A 20,388-nucleotide genomic window follows, 5' to 3' on the forward strand; every position below is an offset into this window, starting at 1 on the left:
TCCTCAAGGCCTGAGGTTTTCTTGCCCTTGACCCCAGCTGCAGGCACTCTGCTCATACTTCCCCCGACGGTGGAGCATGTCATGTTCAATGACAGAACCAATGGGAAGTTTACTTGGGGTGCTTACTGCACCTTGTGGCTTATTGTCATATGTCATTTAGCACCAAAAAACCAACCTGCATTGATTTTGATTGTAACTGTAGTTGGACCACTGCCTACATAATTGAATTTAAACTATCATTTTCTTTGGATTTCGAAAAACCTATCTCAAGCCTGTTAAGTGGTATCTAGAAAATGCTTTTTTTTTTTTTTTTTTTTTTTACCAAGAGCTCTGTCCCCTCCTGTCTGTTCTGTTAAAAATGGTACATTTTTTTGGCCAGGCATGGCAGCTCATGTCCATAATCCCAGCACTTTGAGAGGCCAAAGTGAGCCCAGGAGTTTGAGACCAGCCGGGACAACATGATGAAATGCCATCTCTACCAATAAAAACACAAAAAACAAAAAAATTAGTCAGGTGTGGTGACTCTTGCTTATAGTTCCAGCTACTCAGGAGACTGAGACGGGAGGATCACTTGAGCTCCTGGAGGTCAAGGCTGCAGGGAGCCATGATGGTGCCACTGCACTCCAGCCTGGGTGACGGAGTGAGAAAGACTCTGTCAAAAAAAAAAAAAAAAAAAAAAAAAAAAAGGGTGCATTTTTGAAGGCCAACTCATTAGCACTTAGAAAAAAACATGTGTTGGGGGGTAGTCCTGGGTATTATATAGGATGGTCTTCTTCATTTTAGAAAGATGTGATAGTGGGATGACTTGTATTTCCTTGCTTCTTTTCAAGAAAGTTCCAATAGCCCAATCGATTTCCATTTCACAGTTCACGTCCTCCTTCTTCTTCTTCTGGAAATCGGCAGCTACAGGCATCTTCCTCTTGAGCAGTTTGTACTGGTCTCATAAATGCTAAAAAAGAAAATTTAAGATACATATATTTTATTATCTACTTGAATCATTTAACGTGTTTTCCATAAATTACATCTATAGAACATCTCTAAGCAGCAAACATTCTCTCCTTTAACACACTCAGCCAGGCACAGTGGTTCATGCCTGTAATGCCAGCACTTTGGAAGGCTGAGGTGGGCAGATCACCTGAGGTCAGGAGTTCGAGATCAGCCTGGCCAACATGGCAAAACCCCATCTCTACTAAAAATACAAAAATTAGCTGGGTGTGGTGACAGGCACCTGTAATCCCAGCTACTTGGGAGGCTGAGGCAGGAGAATCACTTGAACCCAGGAGGCGGAGGTTGCCCTGAGTCAAGATTGTGCCATTGCAGTTCAGCCTGGGTGACAAGAGTGAAACTCTGTCTAAATAAAATCATCAGCAGCATCATCATAGTTTTAACAAACTCATCCACAAGAGAGGTAACAGCAAGGATGAACGTCCTCTAAAGATTATTTGAAATTTGTTTCCTTTTACCAAAATTTGTATTGGTCTGTAAGAACTATTTTCTTTATTTTCTATTAGTTTCTACATTATCTAAAAAAAAAAATAAGTCTTAAGCATGAATCACGGAAGCATAAAATATTAGCCATATCCCAATCACAGTTTCAGTTCAGCAGCACACACTTTCATCTTGAGGGTTACCTAGATTCGAGATTGTGTGGCTTCTTTGGAACACAATGCTATGGCTCCACAAGTATAAAGGTATCCCCACTACTTCCATCTGTTAGAAACCAAGAACTGATTTGTGCATGAGTGGCCAGGTTTTTGTTTATGTTTTAGGGTGAAGTATTTGTGTTACTGCTCAGCAATTTTCAATCCTAAGCAGTTATTAATTTACAGACTGGCAAGGCAAAAAGTCTTAGCCCAATTTCATATGCTTGTCGTTATAAAAAATAACCCAACCCAAATAACCACACCATCTCCTAGAACTTATGAAAAATGGGCAAGATGTTCAAAAATTACTAATGGGATGCTTTTTGAAATTGTTCCAAGGATGAATTTCAGAACGGAGATCTCTTCTGGAAAGACTGAGATGTCATGCTTTCCATATTTGTCCTGCTGAGCACAGCTGATAACCTGGATGCTGAAGACTCCGAAAGGCAGAGAGAGGAAGGCCAATTGGCTCAGGATCTCAGGACCCAAGGAACAACATGGCAATAGGTTTCCTGGGTTTTCTTTCTGCCTCATTATCCCCCAGAGTAGGAAGCTGGAGAAGCCGGCAACCTAAAAACGCCAATGGTATAGACAAAACAAAAACCAAAAAGAGGCCGGGAGCAGTGGCTCACACCTGTAATCCCAGCACTTTGGGAAGGCAAGGTGGGCAGATCATCTGAGGTGAGAAGTTCAAGACCAGCTTGGCCAACATGGCAAAACCCTGTCTCTACTAAAAACACAAAAATTAGCTGGGCATGGTGGCACATGCCTGTAATCCTCGCTGCTCAGGAGGCTGAGGCAGGAGAATTGCTTGATCCCGGGAGGAGGAGGTTGCAGTGAGCCAAGATTGCATCACTGCACTCCAGCCTGGGCAACAGAGCAAGACTCTGTCTCAAAAAATACACACACGCAAAAACTAAGAAGAGCTTGTCCTCACTCTCTAGTTATGAGACTAGGAAAGGGGCAGTATAGCAAGACTAAAAACTTCTAGGCAATAACCACTTAATCCCAACAAAATATGACACAAAACACAGTGGCCCCACCTGCAAGCCCACCAGGAAAGACTGAGTAGAGAGCCTGGACTTCCTCCCTCACCATGGATTAAGGCTCATCTCCCCCTCCTTCCTGGGGTGGTGTCAGAGGAGGCCTAGTGGGAGTCAGAACTCATGCATGTCTAGCAATAACAAGGAGACCCTCGCTCTCCGGGAGGTATAGCACAGAACCCAAACATCCTCCACCCCTGCTTAGCCATAAAAAGCTACCATCCTCCCTCCTTCCCTAGAGTGATGAAAGAGGAACTCTGAGAAAATACAAGCTCTAAATTAGATCCAGAAATTGGGTGTGGGGGCTCACACCTATAATCCCAGTACTATGGGGGCCAAGGCAGGAGTATCACTTAAGTCCAGGAATTCTAGACCAGTCTGGGTAACATAGCAAGACACTGTCTCTACAGAAAATTTTAAAATTAGCCAGGGGTTGTGGCACATGCCTATGGTCTCAGATACTCTGGAGGCTGAGGTGGGAGGATCGCTTGAGCCCAGGAGGCTGAGATTGCAGTGAAGCATGATCATGCCACTGCACTCCAGCCTGAGTAATACAGCAAGAAAGACCTTGTCTTCAAAAAAAAAAAGTTTTTTTACTTAGGCCTAAATCCAACAAAACATATATAGAAGTTGCAAAGTGAAAACTACAAAATGTTGGTGAAAGAAATTTTAAAATATATAAATAAATGGAGATACATACCATGTTCATGGATTGGAATGCAGTCATACAGCATATAATGATGTTTTAATCAAAAACAGACTGCATATATGATTGTAGTCCCATAAGATTATAGTGGAGCTGAAAAGTTGCCATTGCCAAGTGATGTCCAAACATCATAACATTGCAGCACAACTCATTGCTCACGTTTGTGGTGATACTGATGTAAAAACCTGCTAAGCTGCCAGCTGTACATATGCAATTATGTACAGCACATAATACTTGATGACAACAATAAATGACTATGTTAGTAGCTTATGGATTTACTCTAGTATACTTTTTATAGTTATTTTAGAGTATATTCCTTCTACATATATATATATATATGTATGTGTGTGTGTGTGTGTGTGTGTGTGTATATAAAACCAGTGAAGGTCAGGTGTGGTGGCTCACGCCTATAATCACAGCACTTTGGGAAGCCAAGGCGGGTGGATTGCCTGAACTCAGGAGTTTGAGGCTAGCCTGGGCAACATGGTGAAACCCCATCTCTACTAAAGTACCAAAAATTAGCTAGGCGTGGCGGTGTGCACCTGTAATCCCAGCTACTCGGGAGGCTGAGACAGGAGAATTACTTGAATCCAGGAGGCAGAGGTTGCAGTGAGTCGAGATAGTGCCATTGCACTCCAGCCTGGGGGACAGAGCGAGACTCCATCTCAAAAAAAAAAAAAAAAAAAAGTTAATTGTAAAACAACCTCAGGCAGGTCCTCTGGGAGGTATTCTAGAAGATGTTGTTCTCATAGGAGATGACCGTTACGTGCATGTTTTTGCCCTGAAGATCTTCCAACGGGACAAGATGTGGAGGTGGCAGACACCGACTCTGTGTAGATCTAGGCTAATACGTGTGTTTGTGTCTTAGTTTTTCACAAAAAAAGTTTAAAAAGTAAAAAACAATTAAAAATTTTTTAAATAGATAAAAGCTTACAGAATAAGGAAATAAAGAGAAAATATTTTTGTACAGATGTACAATGTGCTTGTGTCTTAAGCTAAGAGTTATTACAAAAGAGTCAAAAAGTTACAAGAAATTTTTTAAGTTGTTAGGCTGGGTGCGGTGGCTCACACCTGTAATCCCAGCACTTTGGGAGGCTGTGGTGGGCAGATTACCTGAGCTCAGGAGTTTGAGACCAGCCTGGCCAACATGGTGAATTCGTGATGAACTCCCATCACTAATACAAAAATTAGCCACGTGTGGTGGCAGCTGCCTGTAGTCCTAGCTACTTGGGGTGCTGAGGCAGGAGAATCACTTGAACCCGGGAGGTGGAGGCTGCAGTGAGCCAAGATCTTGCCACTACATTTCAGCCTGAGCAACAGACACTGCCTCAAAAAAAATAAAGTTTATGAATTAAAACGTTACATGCAGTAAGCTAAGGTTAATTTATTATTGAAGAAAGAAAACATTTTAAATAAATTTAATTTAGGTTAAGTGTACAGTGTTTCTAAGACTACAGTGGTATATGGCAGAGGTCCCCCATCTTTTTGACACCAGGGGCCAGTTTTGTGGAAGAGAGGTTTTCCATGGACTGGGGAAAAGGATGGTTTCTGGATGATTCAAGTGCATTGTATTTATTGTGCACTTTATTTCTATCATTATAATATTGTAATATGTAATGAAATAATTATACAACTCCCCATAATGTTGAATCAAAGAGAGCCCTGAGCTTGTTTACCTGCAACTAGACAATCCCATTGGGGGTGATGGGAGACAGTGACAGATCATCAGGCGTTAGATTCTCATAAGGAGTGTGCAACCCGGATCCCTCACATGCACAGTTCACATTAGGGTTTGTGCTCCTATGAGAATCTAATGCCGCTGCTGATCTTTCAGGAGGTGGAGATCAGGCAGTAATGCAAGTGATGGGGAGCAGCTGAAAATACAGAGCTCACGTTTGTGAGCGTTGTCAGAATCAAATGGAGTAACTTGTGTCAAAACCCTGACAAATGGGCCAGGCGCGGTGGCTCATGCCTATAATACCAGCACTTTGGGAGGCTGGGGTGGGCAGGTCACATAAGGCCAGGAGTTCAAGACCATCCGGGCCAACATGGCAAAACCCTGTCTGTACTATAGTGAGACATGGTGGCGGGCGCCTGTAATCCCAGCTACTCAGGAGGCTGAGGCGGAGGTTGCAGTGAGAGAAACCACAACCTTGTATAAAGGCTACTGTACCTTACACAAAAAAAATACTTCTGAGGTTTTAGTCAAGGATAATTGTTTCAAAATAACTTATGTAACCCTCCTTGGTTTTTCTTTTAGGAGACAGAGTCTCGCTCTGCCGCCTAGCATGGAGTGCAGTGGCGCCATCCTAGCTCACTGCAACCTCTGCCTCCCGGGTTCAAGCGATTCTCCTGCCTCAGACTCCTGAGTAGCTGGGATTGCAGGCACACGCCACCATGCAGGGCTAATTTTTTGTATTTTTGGTAGAGATGGGGTTTCACCATGTTGGCCAGACTGGTCTTGAACTCCTGAGCTCAGGTGATTTGCCCACCTCAGCCTCTCAAAGTGCTGGGATTACAGGTATGAGCCACTGACCCCAGCCCCTGATTTTTTCTTTTAAAAATTCTTGTCACTTTTACCTCCCTGAATACACCTATGTATTCCCATTGCAATGCTACTCCTGAAAAAATATATTCTTTCAGAGAGCCTCTCTCTGTGCCTGTGATTTAGCTTAACACATACCATATGATTCTATTTATACAACATTCCTTTTTTTTTTTTTTTTTTTTTTTTCGATACAGAGTCTCTCTCCGTCACCAGGCTGGAGTACAGTGGCACAATCTCAGCTCACTGCAACCTCAAGTGATTCTCCCACCTCAGCCTCCCTAGTAGCTGGGACTATAGGTACACGTCACCGCCCCTATCTAATTTTTGTATTTTTAGTAGAGACGGGTTTTCACCATGCTGGCCAGGCTGGTCTCAAACTCCTGACCTCATGATCCACCCACCTTGGCCTCGCAAAGTGCTGGGATTACAGGTGTGAGCCACTGTGCCTGGCTATTTAGACAACATTCCTAAAATAACAAAAGTGTAGAGATGGAAGACAGATAAGCAGTTGCCAGGGGAAGGCAGGGACAGGGAGTGGACCGGACTAGAAAGGCATAGAGGGAGGAAATCTCTCCAGTGATGGATAGCTCTGATTTTATTGTGCTGGTCGTTGTACATCTCCATGTGTCACAAAGGGACACACAGCTACATATGCACACTGTGCCAATGTCAGTTTCCTGCTTTGCCATTGTACTGGAGGACAGAACCCATAAATGGCATGAGAGATGTTCCTGTCTTGGCAAATTCCTGTGAATCTATAATTATGTCAAAATTAAAAGTTCTTTTGAATGACCTAAAACTTCTTTCTAAAATGGATTACAGTTCCATTGAAACTCACTAGTTACTCATAAATACTTCTGAAAAGCATCTGATACAGAACTTTGTTGCAGTCTGAGGTATGGACAGAACTTTGTTGCAGAAATAGTCCTTTAAATCAGGATTAAGTCCAGCACTTTGGGAAGCCAAGGCGGAAGAACTGCTTGAGCCCAGGAGTTTAAGACTGGCCTGGACAACACAGTGAGACCCAGTCTCTACCAAAAAATTAAAAATCCATTAAAAATTAGCTGATGAGTGTGATGGGATGCACCTGTAATCCCAGCTACTCAGTAGGCTGAGGCAGGAGGATTGCTTTAGCTCTGGAGTTTGAGGCTGCAGTGAGCTGTGATCACACCATTGCACTTCAGCCTGAGTGACAGTGAGACCCTGTCTCAAAAAAACAAAAGACAAAACTGAAATCAGGCTTAAGTGAGAGCTTAGAGGTTTAAATTGGAAGTGTAGACCTCAAAAAGAGAATGAAAGAGCAAACCACAGGCTGGGCGCAGTGGCTCACGCCTGTAATCCCAGCACTTTGGGAGGCCAAGGCGGGCAGATCACAAGGTCAGGAGATCAAGACCGTCCTGGCTAACACAGTGAAACCCTGTCTCTACTAAAAAAAAAAATAAAAATAAATAAATAAAAATAAATTAGCCAGGCGTGGTGGCAAGTGCCTATAGTCCCAGCTACTTGGGAAGCTGAGGCAAGAGAATTGCTTGAACCTGGGAGGTGGAGGTTGTGGTGAGCCGAGATCATATCACTGCTCTCCAGCCTGGTGACAGAGTGAGACTCCGTTTCAAAAATAAACATAAAAGAGCAAACCACAAAATAGGAAAAGATATTTGCAGCTCACGAACAACAGACTAAACACTTCCTATACATTAGTAAGAAAAGGACAGAAAACCCTATGAGAAAATATTCAAAAGACTCGATCAGGCAATTCACTAAAGAGGAAATCCAAATAACCAAAATAACATGAAAAGGCATCTAACCTCACTAGCAATCAGTAAATGTAAGTTAAAACCACAACAAGATACACTATCTACACACCGTATGGACAAAAATAGTCTGATGACACCAAGAGTTATCAGGGGATACGGAGTAAAAGGAACCTCATTCCCGCCAGGGGAGTGTCAATGGGGTCCAGTCACTTTGGAAAACAGTTCGCCATATTCAAGACCAAGATATATGTTCCTTGTATCTCAACAATGTTATTCCTAGGTTCAAAAACAAAACAAAACCAGAAACACGTGTTTACATGTGCTGAGATACACGGACAAAAACATTCAAATGTCATTGCATGTAATAACCCTAAGATGGAAATGATCCCAGTATCCATCAATATTAGAATAGGTAAATAATGATGTCATCATTCAGTAAAACATTGTACAATAGGTCAGGCATGGTGGCTTACACCTGCAATCCCAGAACTTTGGGAGGCCAAGGCGGGCAGATCACCTGAGGTTGGGAGTTCAAGACCAGCCTGACCAACATGGAAAAACCCTGTCTCTACTAAAAATACAAAATTAGCCAGACATGGTGGTGCATGCCTGTAATCCCAGCTACTCAGGAGTCTGAGGCAGGAGAATCGCTTGAACCTGGGAAGCAGAGGTTGTGGTGAGCTGACATCGCACCATTGCACTCCAGCCCTGGGCAAGAAAAGCGAAACTCCGTCTCAAAGAAAAACAAAACAAAACTTTCCTAATGATTTTTCTGCATATATCTTTTAACAACCTCCAAATAGACATGTTCTGATCTTATATGTTGTTTTGGTTTTGCTCTCAAAAGGCTCCTTTTATTAAATGTCTTGTATTAAGTCTTATTAAACCTGTTATGTCTCATTCTATCATCCGTAAAGACAAAAAACAGGCTGTCCTCCTTCTATATACTTTTTCAAATAATTATCAATGGCTTTTGTCTAGTGGGTGCTGACTCTGTGCCAGGCACTTTCTGAGTGCCTTATAGAAATAATATCTTGTTGAACAAATGAATGAATGAAATTCATTATTGAAAGTTTTCATGTAATCCATATTGATGCTGTAATAGTCCTTTTTATGGGTGGGTGGGGGAGATGGAGTCTCACTCTGCCACCCAGGCTGGAGTGCAGTGGCACCATCTCGGCTCACTGCAACCTCTGCCTCCCGGGTTCAAGTGATTCTCCTGCCTCAGCCTCCCGAGTAGCTGGGACTACAGGTGCACGCCACGGTGTCTGGCTAATTTTTTGATATTTTAGTAGAGATGTGTTTGACCATGCTGCCCGGGCTGGTCTCGAACTCCTGAGCTCAGGCAATCTGTCTGTCTCAGCCTCCCAAAGTGCTAGAATTGCAGGCGTGAACCATGGTGCCCGGCCACTCCATTTTGTTAAAGCCCTTCAAACGCCCTCTTTGTTCTCTCTGCCTTCCTCAAATATAGTCTAAACACAATTTAGCCCATTTATCAACCAGAGGGACACGGGGGGAACATGGTTTTCTGATTCTTCCTTGCCAGTGTCCTGTACACGTATATACACACATGGAATAATCCAAGGCTGCAGCATATTTAAATATGTCATTTTTCTAGAACTGGGGTGTTCTCTACTGTACCCAAGCTTTCTCCATTCCGCACCATCGACAGCACCATTCTTTGCTGGGAGGCTGCCCTGTGCATTGTAGGAGTTTAGCAGCATCACTGGCCTCTCCTTACTGGGTGCCAATAGCCCCCAACTTCCACCACCACCAAGTAGTGACCATCACTACTGTCTCCAGACACTGCAAATATTTCCAGAGACAAAACTGCCCCTGCTTGATAACCACTGGGCTATATGAACCTCATTTCTATAAATTTTTTAAAAATCATCTTTTCCTTTCTACTATAAAAAGCCTTGCCTTGTTAGAGCCCTAATACGATTATGTTACTCTTACGTTGCTTGAATATATACAGGAGTTTCTTTCTGCCCTGTTTAACAACAGAGAAACGGAGCACGAGGAAGAACAGCAGGAACAGCACCACAGCCGACGTCAGTGCAAGAAAGAAGGAGATGATCTGCGGAGTGCGTCCTGCAAAACAGAGCCAAAGGAGAAATGCATGCAGAAATGTATTGACGCTCATACACTCAGGTGTATATTTACATTGGTAAACTCCTAAGCATGAGAAGATTCAGAGCTTTGGGCATCTCCAACCTGCTAATGTAGTAAACTTAGAGAACTTTTAAAAAGTCTGGGCACGGTGGTTCACACCTGTAATCCCAACACTTTGGGAGGCCAAGGAGGGTGGATCACTTAGGGTCAGGAGTTCAAGACCAACCTGGCCAACATAGTGAAACCCCATCTCTACTAAAAATACAAACATTAGCTGGGCATGGTGGCAGGTGCCTGTAATCTCAGCTACTCAGGAGGATAAGGCAGGAGAATCGCTTGAACCCAGGAGGTGGAGGGTGCAGTGAGCCGAGATCGTGTCACTGCACTCCAGCCTGGAGGACAAAGAGAGACTCCATCTCAAAAAATAAAAATAGAAAGAAGAAAGAACGAAGGAAGGAAGGAAGGAAGGGAGGGAGGGAGGGAGGGAGGGAGGAAGAAACTTAATGGCTGGGTGCAGTGGCTCATGCCTGTAATCCCAGCACTTTGGGAGGCTGAGGCGGGCAGATCAGCTGAGGTCAGGAGTTGGAAACCAGCCTGGCCAATATGGCGAAACAACGTGTCCACTAAAAATACAAAAATTAGCTGGGCATAATCCCAGCTACTCAGGAGGCTGAGTCAGGAGAATCGCTTGAACCTGGGAGGCAGAGGTTGTAGTGAGCCAAGATCGTACCACTGCACTACAGCCTGGGCAACAGAGCAAGGCACTCTCTCTCTCAAAAAAACAAAAAACAAAAAAAAGTAGATATATATATATGTATGTATATGGGGCCCTATAATCCCCTTTCCTTGGCATTGACAAAAGTATAGATTCTGTTTGGATGAAGTGTCCTCTGGCACTGCTTACACATGTGTATCTCAGACTGAATAACAAATGCCTGGGAGAAAACTGCTGGGTCCCTGAGGGTAGGACACAGGAACAAATGCACCTGGGAGGTGCCTGTTGTAGGTGGAGACGTGAGACATCATGATATTGGGGCAATTTAGATACAATCTTGAATCACCATAAGATACTCACTTTGAGGCTGGCCACAGTGGCTCATGTGTGTAATCCCAGCGCTTTGCGAGGCTGAGGCAGGTGGATCACTTGAGGTCAGGAGTTTGAGACCAGTCTGGTCAACATGGTGAAACCCCGTCTCCACCAAAAACACAAACATTAGCTGGGTGTGGTGGCATGTGCCTGTAATCCCAGCTACTCTGGAGGCTGAGGCAGGAAAATTGTTTGAACCCAGGAGGTGGAGGTTGCAGTGAGCCAAGATCACAACAATGCACTCCAGCCTGGGTGACGGAGCAAGACTCCATCTCAGAAAAAAAAAAAAAACAGCAAAAAAGATATTCATTTTGATTTAATGGCATAGCCCAGATACCTGGCTCTCTTGCAGGGGCAGGCGGGGTCACAGAGGATGCTCCTGGAGAGAGGTCGGCTGAAGACTGTCCACAGACCACGTCCCTTGCCTTCGTCCCATGCACAAGCACAGACTTGCCATCCAAAGAGCAGCTTAGACAGTTGAATGAAAAAAGTTTAAATAATTAACTTAGGTCCAGAGGATTCTGATTTGAAACTTTTTCATTTTTCACCCAATGAAGTAGCCTAGTGAAAAAGATATGTGGGTCTGGGTTTGCAAGAAATGCAAAGATATTTTGGAAAAACTTCCACTTGACCATCTGGCTCCCTGCAGCTTTCCGTGGCTTCCTTCTATTCGGTGACAGCTCAGTTCGGGCTGTTTTGCCTGGTTAGTCTCTCACCCCCAACTTTTTAATTAGACTTGACCATCTCCAGCACAGATGAAGGATAGCATAGGGTTAGAGGGTCCACACTGGCATCAGACAAACCAGGGTTGGAGCCCTCGGTCTCCTGCTTTCCAAAATGACTTTGGGCAAGTTAAGAAAGCTCTCTAGCCCAGGCATGGGGGCTCGCGCCTTAATCCCAGAACTTTGGGAGGCCAAGGTGGGTAAATCACCTTAGGTCAGGAGTTTGAGACCAACCTGGCCAACATGGTGAAACTGTCTCTATTAAAAAATACAAAAAAAAAAAAATAATAACTGGGCATGATGGCGGGTACCTGTAATCCCAGCTACTTGGGAGGCTGAGGGGGGAGAATCACTTGCACCCCGGAGGCAGAGGTCGCAATGAAGTGAGATTGTGCCACTGCACGCCAGTCTGGGCAACAGAGGGAAACTGCATCTCAAAAAAAAAAAAAAAAAAAAAAAAAGCCAGTTGCGGTGGCTCACGCCTGCAATCCCAGCATTTTGGGAGGCTGAGATGGGCAGATCACACGGTCAGGAGATCGAGACCATCCTGGCTAACACAGTGAAACCCTGTCTCTACTAAAAATTGGAAAAATTAGTCGGGCATGGTGGCACACTCCTGCAGTCCCAGCTGCTCGGGAGGCTGAAGCAGGAGAATCGCTTGAACCCAGGAGGCAGAGGGTGCAGTTAGCCAAGATCACACCACTGCACTCCAGCCTGGGCAACACGGCAAGACTCTTTCTCAAACCAAAAAAAAAAAAAAAAAGAAAGAAAGAAAAAAAGAAAAAGAAATCTCCCTAAGCCTCAGTTTTCTCATCTGCAAAATTAGAGGTGCATGTGCTGCCAGAACTATTTCAAGGAACAAATGAGTGAGAGTCAGTGACATCCTCTTGCACGTCTGACACAGGGAGTAAAGGGTAGCTGTCATCATCACCATCACCACCATCGCCATCATTGTTGCTGTTGCTGCTGCACCTTTCCCTCGGTCCTTTGCCTACCCCAAATCCACCCATCCTCCAGAGCCCAGTTCAAACCCACTTTCCACACAGACTCACTTAACAACTCTGAACAATTTGTATTTAAATATCTTTTTCGAAAAGCCACTTTCCGGCCGGGTGCAGTGACTCAGGCCTATAATCCCAGCACTTTGGGAGACCGAGGCGGGTGGATCACTTGAGGTCAGGAGTTCAAGACCAGCCTGGCCAACGTGGTGAAACCCCATCTCTACTACAAATACAAAAAAATTTAGTCAGCGTGGTGATGCACACCTGTAATCCCAGCTACTCGGGAGGCCAAGGCAGGAGAATTGCTTAAACCCAGGAGGTGGAGGTTACAGTGAGTCGAGCCCATACCATCGCACTCCAGCCTGGACAAAAGGAGTGGAACTCCATCTCAAAAACAAAACAAACAAATGGAAAAAAAAACAGACCTTTTTAAAAAAGCTACTTTCCAAAGAGAGAGTTTAGCTAAGTCTGAGAAAATAGTCAATACTTTTCTTGTGTGTCATGAATCCATTTGTCAGCCACTCTGAAGCTGATAAATTATAAAGGACAAAAGCAGATGGAGACCACGATTCCTGTTTTAAAACACTTTACTTTCTCTCCAAAAAAGTCTCTTTCCCATCTGTTACAAACCAATACAGTTTTAAAATACAATAAAAATGAAAATGTAAAATAACAAAAATGATTTTCTAGTAAGAAAAAGCAAACGGAAAAAGAGCAGAGACATACAAAATACAATGCCCAAATTCTTATTCTTAGTCAACAGACACACTACTCTGCCAATTTGCCTTAAAAGTTTCTAAACGCTTGTTCTCTAACCCTACACCACTTTTGACAGGGGCATAGGACAAGCCATTAGTGGACCAGCACCTATCCACAGACCACAGTGTGAGTTCTGGTCCCACAAATCAATGGTCACATTCTCTCACATACCATTGGCTTTTTACCACCTGTGATGGCCTTGTGTGCCAAGTGTGTGCCACATCTTGGAGGGTAACGAGCAATTGTTACTTTCTTCTGTGTCATTCTAGGGGCTGGCATTGAACAACATGGAGATGGGCTGATCACTCAGAGAAGGTAAGAGGCAGCAAAGAAATGAGAAGGAAACAGAGAAGAGGCCGACAGTTTCAAAGCTCCACAGGCAACTCTTTTTCTTTTTCTTAAGATAGGGTCTCTGCTCTGGAGTGCAATGGTGCGATCATAGCTCATTGCAGCCCCAACCTCTGGGACTCAGGTGATCCTCCTGCCTCATCAGCCTTCCATATAGCTGGGACAACAGGTGTGTGCCATTACGCCTGGCTAATTGTTTTATTTTTTGTAGAGACAGGATCTCACTTTGTTGCTGAGGCTTGTTTCCAACTTCTGGGTTCAAGCAGTCCTCCTGCCTCAGCCTCCCAAGTAGCTGGGATTATAGATATACACCACCACTCTGGCTAATTTTTCTATTTTTAATAGAGATGGGGGTTCACCATGTTGGTCAGGCTGGTCTCGAACTCCTGACCTCATGATCCACTCTCCTCGGCCTCCCAAAGTGCTGGGATTACAGGAGTGAGCCACCACACCTGGCCTAACCAAGATTCTTTACTCAATACATTAAAGGAAATTATACATACTTTGTCCAGGGTCGACAGACGCCACGTTTCTGATCATTAAATGTCCCAAAGCCACAGTCTTTACAACCTTGCATTAAAAACGAAAGCAATGATAAAATGGAAGCATTTTCATCATTTTATAACTTTTCCTGTGATGAATGTAATCAAGTCATTACCATAATGCAATCTACACCAATTGTTCAATAATTCTTGAAACAACACCCTAAGATGGCTAGTTTCTATTCTAACGGTAGTTAGAGTATTGTTTGTGTCTGATGCGTGTGAAGATGAATGGTTCTGGCAATTAACGAATGTTCTGATTTCAAATTATTTCCATTTGTGACAAAATAACGGAAATATTTCATTAATTAAAAGATGATATTAATATCATATACTCATATACTCATCACTTGTTACTTTGAGTTTCTACAGATCTCTTTGTTTATACTCAAAGGATCAAGGCCGAAGCTAAGTGTGCCTACATCACAAAACTACACTAGATCAAAGAAGTGTAAACCTACCTTCTTTTGTTGATTCTTGACCTTGTTTACAATCTGGTTCACACATTCGGCATCCGGCCCCCAGGCATCGAAATCCTGAAATGCAGTCACACTCTGCATTGCTGGCGGAGGAACACGCCTTCCTGGTCCTGAAAACACCTGTGAAGTCCCCACAGCCCCCAACATTTTATTACACTTGACCTCCAAATCTAGGAATAAATTTATGTTGTGCAGTCACAATTATTCTCACTCTACTTATAATGTTCCCAGTGATGTTAAAGTTTACTTTTAAATCTCTGTAAAGACATTTTTACATTTTGGAAAGTCAACACTTCTCTCTCAGTAAATGAATGTTCCCTCTAATATTTAGAAAGCTCAGTCCACAAATAATTGCTATCATCATAAATTATTTTACTGGACCTACTGGTTGACAGAAGAATCAGAGTCCTTGACACTTGAGATTTTCAGTAGAGAGCAGTTAGTGAATAGGAAAGAAAAGCTTATCTTCACGACTATCTTCTAGAAGAAAAAAACATCTTTGAACTCATACCTTTACACGGCCTGCATAGGACACAGACCCTTTGTCCACCTACACTGGAGAAACTATTTGGAGGACAGGGAATGCAAGTCTGATTCTTGTTATTCCCACAGAATGTACCTAAAAAAGGCAGAAAATAGCAGTACACGTTTGACAACGGGCAATCATCACCCAAGGCATTTTGAAGTTTACAAGAAAATAAGATTAGAAAAGAATGATTAGTTTTCTAGAAGCCACAGTGATAGACATTAGTTTGATTGACTTCCTAAAATGATACATTTGCAAGATTGTTCTTTGTGCAATCACAGAATTAGAAATAACAAAATTCAGGCCAGACATGGTGGCTCACACCTGTAATCCCAGGACTTTGGAGGCTGAGTCTGGTGGATCACTTGAGGTCAGGAATTCAAGACCAGCCTGGCCAACATGGTGAAACCGCGCTCTACAAAAATTAGCCAGACATGGTGGCACATGCCTATAATCCCAGCTACTCAGGAGGCTGAGGTGGAAGAATCGCTTGAACCTGGGAGGCGGAGGTTGCAGTGAGCCAAAATTGCACCATTGCACGCCAGCCTGGGTAACAGAGTGAGACTCTGTCTCAAAAGAAAAAAAAAGGCAGGCCAGGCGCAATGGCTCATGCCTGTAATCTCAGCACTTTGAGAGGCTGAGGCAGGCAGATCACCTGAGGTTAGGAGTTCAAGACCAGCCTGGCAACATAGTGAAACCCCATCTCTACTAAAAATATAAAAATTAGCCAGGTGCAGTGGTGCGTGCCTGTAGTCCCAGCTAGTTGGGAGGCTGAGGCAGGAGAATCACTTGAACCTGGGAGGCTAAGGTTGCAGTAAGCTGAGATCATGCCACTACACTCCAGCCTGAGTGACAGAGCGAGACGCTGTCTCAAAAAAAGAAAAGAAACAACAAAATACAGATATTGTAAGAAATAAATCAGCAGAAAGAAAATACTTTATCTATTGAATAAAACAAAATGATTATCTTGATTGATCTAGGAGTTCAATATGACTGGATCTAGAAGGACATCAATGTCCTACACTGAAATTTAAATGTGCCTGACATTCCCACTTTATCAGTACCTGCTTACTTGCTGCTATGCCCCCAGTCTGAGCACAAAGCCCTACACACAAAACTAACATGTATTGAAGTCTTGCCGTGTGCCATGCACTGTTATAAGTCTTTCAGTGGATCCTCTCAGGCATCCCATAAAACAGGTTCTCTTATTATTCTCGGATGAGAAAGTCAAGGCACAAGAGGTTGAATGACTTGGCTGTGTTCACATAGCTAGGTGGTAGCATCCAATAAATATGTGTAAATGAATGGATTTTTCATGTTCATTTCCTTAAAAGGGAGCTCATTAGCCTTAACTACTAGACTAATTGAACCATGCTTCCAACAGAACAGATCAAATGCACATGATAATTGGGCACTCACCAGCTGGGCAGTTACTACACAGATCCTGCAATGATCTTGTCCTCTCAAAGTTCAGGACCAGCAGCAGAGTGGCTACTATGTTGTAACAGCTGTTTCCCATGATGAAATCTGGCACAGGTATGATACAAGCAAAGCCTATTTCAAGAGAATTTTAATCAAATTAACTGGTCTCGCAAATGTCACTCTGCAAAAGTAAACATTTCCAAGGAAAGGTGGTTTCTCCTTTCGAAATTATCTATATTGCAATCATTACCTATACAATTCTACAAGAGGATAACTCAGGGTTTTTCAGGAACAATTAATGATGCAATACTATGGAAAAGTAGTAAATTCATAGAAACGACTGAGACAAGGCAGGCGTGACTAGGCACACAACTTTGTGCAGGTTTGCCAGCGTCTGAGGGTGCATTTTCCATCATGTTCTGCTAAAATGCGGAAATAGCAATAGCCAGAACTTTTGGGGACTTTCATAGGCACTGCGAAGTACCATTCAGCTCTCAATAATGTCAATTACTTGCTGCCCCTGAAATAAACACCTTACAAAGAGAATCTGTCAGGGGCATCAGACGATTCAGTTAAGAAGAAGCTATCCCATAGCACAGTATGGTGACTATAGTTAACAATAATTTATTGCATACTTCGAAATAGCTAGAAGATTTAAGATGTTCCCAACACAAAGAAATGATAAATTTTTGAGTTGATAGATATTTTAACTACTGTGATTTGATCATTACACATTCTAGGCATGTATCAAAGTATCACGTGTGCCCCATAAATACATTAATGTAAATTATTATGTATCCACAATAATAACAAATTAAAAATTAGGTTATTTATGAAAAAGAGAGAGAGAAAAAAAGAAGCTATCCCAGTCACTCTTCTCCCTTGAGCTGAACACCGAAACATGTGGAAAGTCCTCGCTGTCCAACACACTGACACATTTTCTCAAACAGAGCCATGTCCTAGCCCGTTTTGAGATGTGAAGCTTGTACAGTAACAAAGGAGTGAAGGAGTGAAAACGTCTCTTCAGGCTGAGTTATTGATGTTTATTTAATGGGCTATTGAAGAGATGTCATTCTAAATTAGAAGGAGAAAAAGTCTAGAAATGGGCAAAGGGAGCAAAGGTTCTATCCTCACCCCCTCCCAGTGTCCCCACTCACTCCCCCAAATGGACAGACCTTGAGATCTCGGGGCTGCTGGCGAACTTTCCACTCCTTGGTCTTCAGGGTTCTGCAGCTCGGGAGGGCTTCAGATCACACCCAGGAGTGCTGTGACTCAGCCGGGGGCGGGGTCTCGTGGGAAATTCCTGCCGCAGCTGTGTGAAATCGTTCATTTCATATCTGCTGACCCCAAAATCCCCTAGAGTCCCTGTCCCTGCCTGATAATGGCACTTCCAATTACTTCTTGGAATAGCTCTCTACTGTCAGGATGTGTCTCAGATGATGTTGGGAAAAGGATTTTGTCCCTTAAGATAGCTCTCCAGGACAAAGCATTTAGCACATCCTTAAAATACTGGATTTGAGACTAGAGGGATGAAACCAACTTTTCAACAGTGATCAGCATTTCGCCATACACTGTCCCCTAACTCCGTAGTCACTGTAATGCAAGAGTTGTCATTTCTTGAGCACAGCAGATGTGTCAGGCATCAGAGGATCCACTATGGCTAATACACACTATCCTCGAAAGATCCCTAGAACTTGGTATGACTGCTGTGGTTACTGGACGAAACTGGCTTTGAGCAGAGTCAGAGCGTCTACAGGACAGGGAGCCAGGTAGGGTTGGAACCCAGGACTGCCTGGTCCCTTTTTATCGTGCTCCTCACTGTGTGGGTGAGAGAGGGAGGAAGGAGGGAGAAATGGAATGAAACGGAGACAGGGAAAGCGCAGCAGTCACATCGTGGGTGAATGAACACGACATGATTCGGTGAAGCTGAGATCTAGGAAGAATTTTTAGGAAACCTTGATTTCAATTATTCTTCCAAAAAAAAAAAAAAGGAGAAAGAAAAAAAGGCACAGTGACTTATGCCTGTAATCCCAACATGTAGGAGGCTGAGGTGAGTGGATCACCTGAGGTCAGGAGTTTGAGACCATCCTGGCCAACGTGGTAAAACTCCCTCTCTACTAAAAATACAAAAATTAGCCGGGGGTGATGGTGGTGGATGCCTGTAATCCCAGCTATTCAGGATTGCTTGAACCTGGGAAGTAGAGGTTGCAGTGAGCCGTGATTGTGCCACTGCACTCCAGCCTGGGTGACAGACAAGACTCCATCTCAAAAAAAAAAAAAAAAAAAAAAAAGGAAAAGAGAAGAACAGAAAACGGAAGGAAAGAAAAGAACAGTAAGAGGAGAAGAGGAGGATAAGGAGAAAGGAGAGGGAGAAGAAGGGGAGGAAAATTAAGAGAAAAGGAGGAGGAGGAAGAAAAACAGAACAAAGAGAGAAGAGGAGGAAGAGGAGAAGGAAGAATAAGGAGGAAAAGAATAAGAAGGAAGAAGAGGGGTTCCTGGAGGAGGAGGAGGAGGAGAGGGAGGGGGAGGAGGAGGAGGAGAGCGAGAGGGAGGATGAGGAGGAGAGGGAGGAGGAGGAGGAGAGGAGGAGGAGGAGGAGGAGAGGGAGGAGGAGGAAAAGGAGGATGCTCTAGGCTGTAAATAAAGGAGAAAGAGGAGGGAGAGGAGGAGGAAGGAGGGGGAGGAGGAGGAGAGGGAGGGGGAGGAGAGGGAGGGGGGAGGGGGAGGAGAGGGAGGGGGAGGAGAGGGAGGGGGAGAAGAGGGAGGGGGAGAAGAGGGAGGGGGAAAAGAGGGAGGGGGAAAAGAGGGAGGGGGAGAGGGAAGAGAGGAGGATGCTCTAGGCCGTAGATGAACCTGCCCATCATTGAGCGGCTGGAGAACCTCAGGAAAACCAGAGGGAGTGTGGCTGGGGCAGGCGTGGGCTGGGGAATGACATGGCGGGTGGTTTGGGCCGTGGCCATCCCCCGGGTACCCAGCGTCAGCTCTCCCGTCAGAAGAGCAGAAAAACACAGAGCAACTTGGCTGGGAGACAGCGCCAAGATGCGGGCTTTCGGCCGCCGCCCGCATGCAGCGGGACTCGGAGATCAGACTGCAGAAGCAGAAAAAAGCAGACGGGAAGGAGGAGGAACCCAACGAGCCTTGTGGCTTCCTATCCGATCCTCCTGCCCGTGGCCCTTGTGCCTGGAGCCAGCGCCACCGCGCCCGCGTTTCCTCCTGCGGGGCCTCCCTACGCCCTGGGTCTGAAGCAGGTCCTTCCGAGCTTCCCCCTGTCGGGCAGCCTCTCTCCCACGGGGCACTCCCGGGGGTAAGGGGGCTACCCCTTCCCAGTGATTTTTATTCATGTGGGGCACACCCCAAAGTATCAAAAGTAGCTTCGTAAAACAAACAAAAAACAGGCAGGCTCGGTGGCTCACGCCTGTAATCCCAGCACTTTGGGAGGGCGCGGGGGGTGGGGGCGCGATCACCTGAGGTCAGGAGTTCGAGACCAGCCTGGCCAACATAGTAAAACCCAGTCTCTACTACAAATACTAAAATTAGCTAGGCATGGTGGCGGTCACATGTAATTCCAGCTACTCGGGAGGCCGAGGCAGGAGAATCGCTTGAACCAGGGAGGCAGAGGTTGCAGTGAGTGGGGATCACACCACCGCACTCCAGCCTGGGCGACAGAGCAAGACTCTTGTCTCAAAAAAGAAA

General features: G+C 44.5%; 1 protein-coding gene across 2 annotated transcripts; it reads right to left on the reverse strand.

The window, feature by feature from the left end:
- Nucleotides 1–297: 297 nt before the first annotated feature.
- Nucleotides 298–18,666, reverse strand: TNFRSF9 (TNF receptor superfamily member 9). Of its 2 annotated transcripts, none has more exons than XM_032300279.1 (8): nucleotides 17,871–18,666; nucleotides 16,693–16,827; nucleotides 15,259–15,366; nucleotides 14,730–14,804; nucleotides 14,230–14,296; nucleotides 11,234–11,364; nucleotides 9,654–9,788; nucleotides 298–949 (listed from the first exon to the last, which is right to left on the reverse strand). In XM_032300279.1, exons 2-8 carry the CDS (start codon nucleotides 16,790–16,792, stop codon nucleotides 861–863), a joined length of 705 nt encoding a protein of 234 aa, XP_032156170.1. In that variant the 5' UTR covers nucleotides 16,793–16,827; nucleotides 17,871–18,666; the 3' UTR covers nucleotides 298–860. The 2 variants fall into 2 exon arrangements, with proteins under 2 accessions (XP_032156170.1, XP_032156169.1); XM_032300278.1 differs by having other exon boundaries at nucleotides 14,730–14,867; nucleotides 17,871–18,664.
- Nucleotides 18,667–20,388: the final 1,722 nt, after the last annotated feature.

This window comes from Sapajus apella, unplaced genomic scaffold (genome assembly GCF_009761245.1).
Source record: "Sapajus apella isolate SASKATOON/1434 unplaced genomic scaffold, GSC_monkey_1.0 scaffold43, whole genome shotgun sequence".
Lineage (NCBI taxonomy): Eukaryota > Metazoa > Chordata > Mammalia > Primates > Cebidae > Sapajus > Sapajus apella.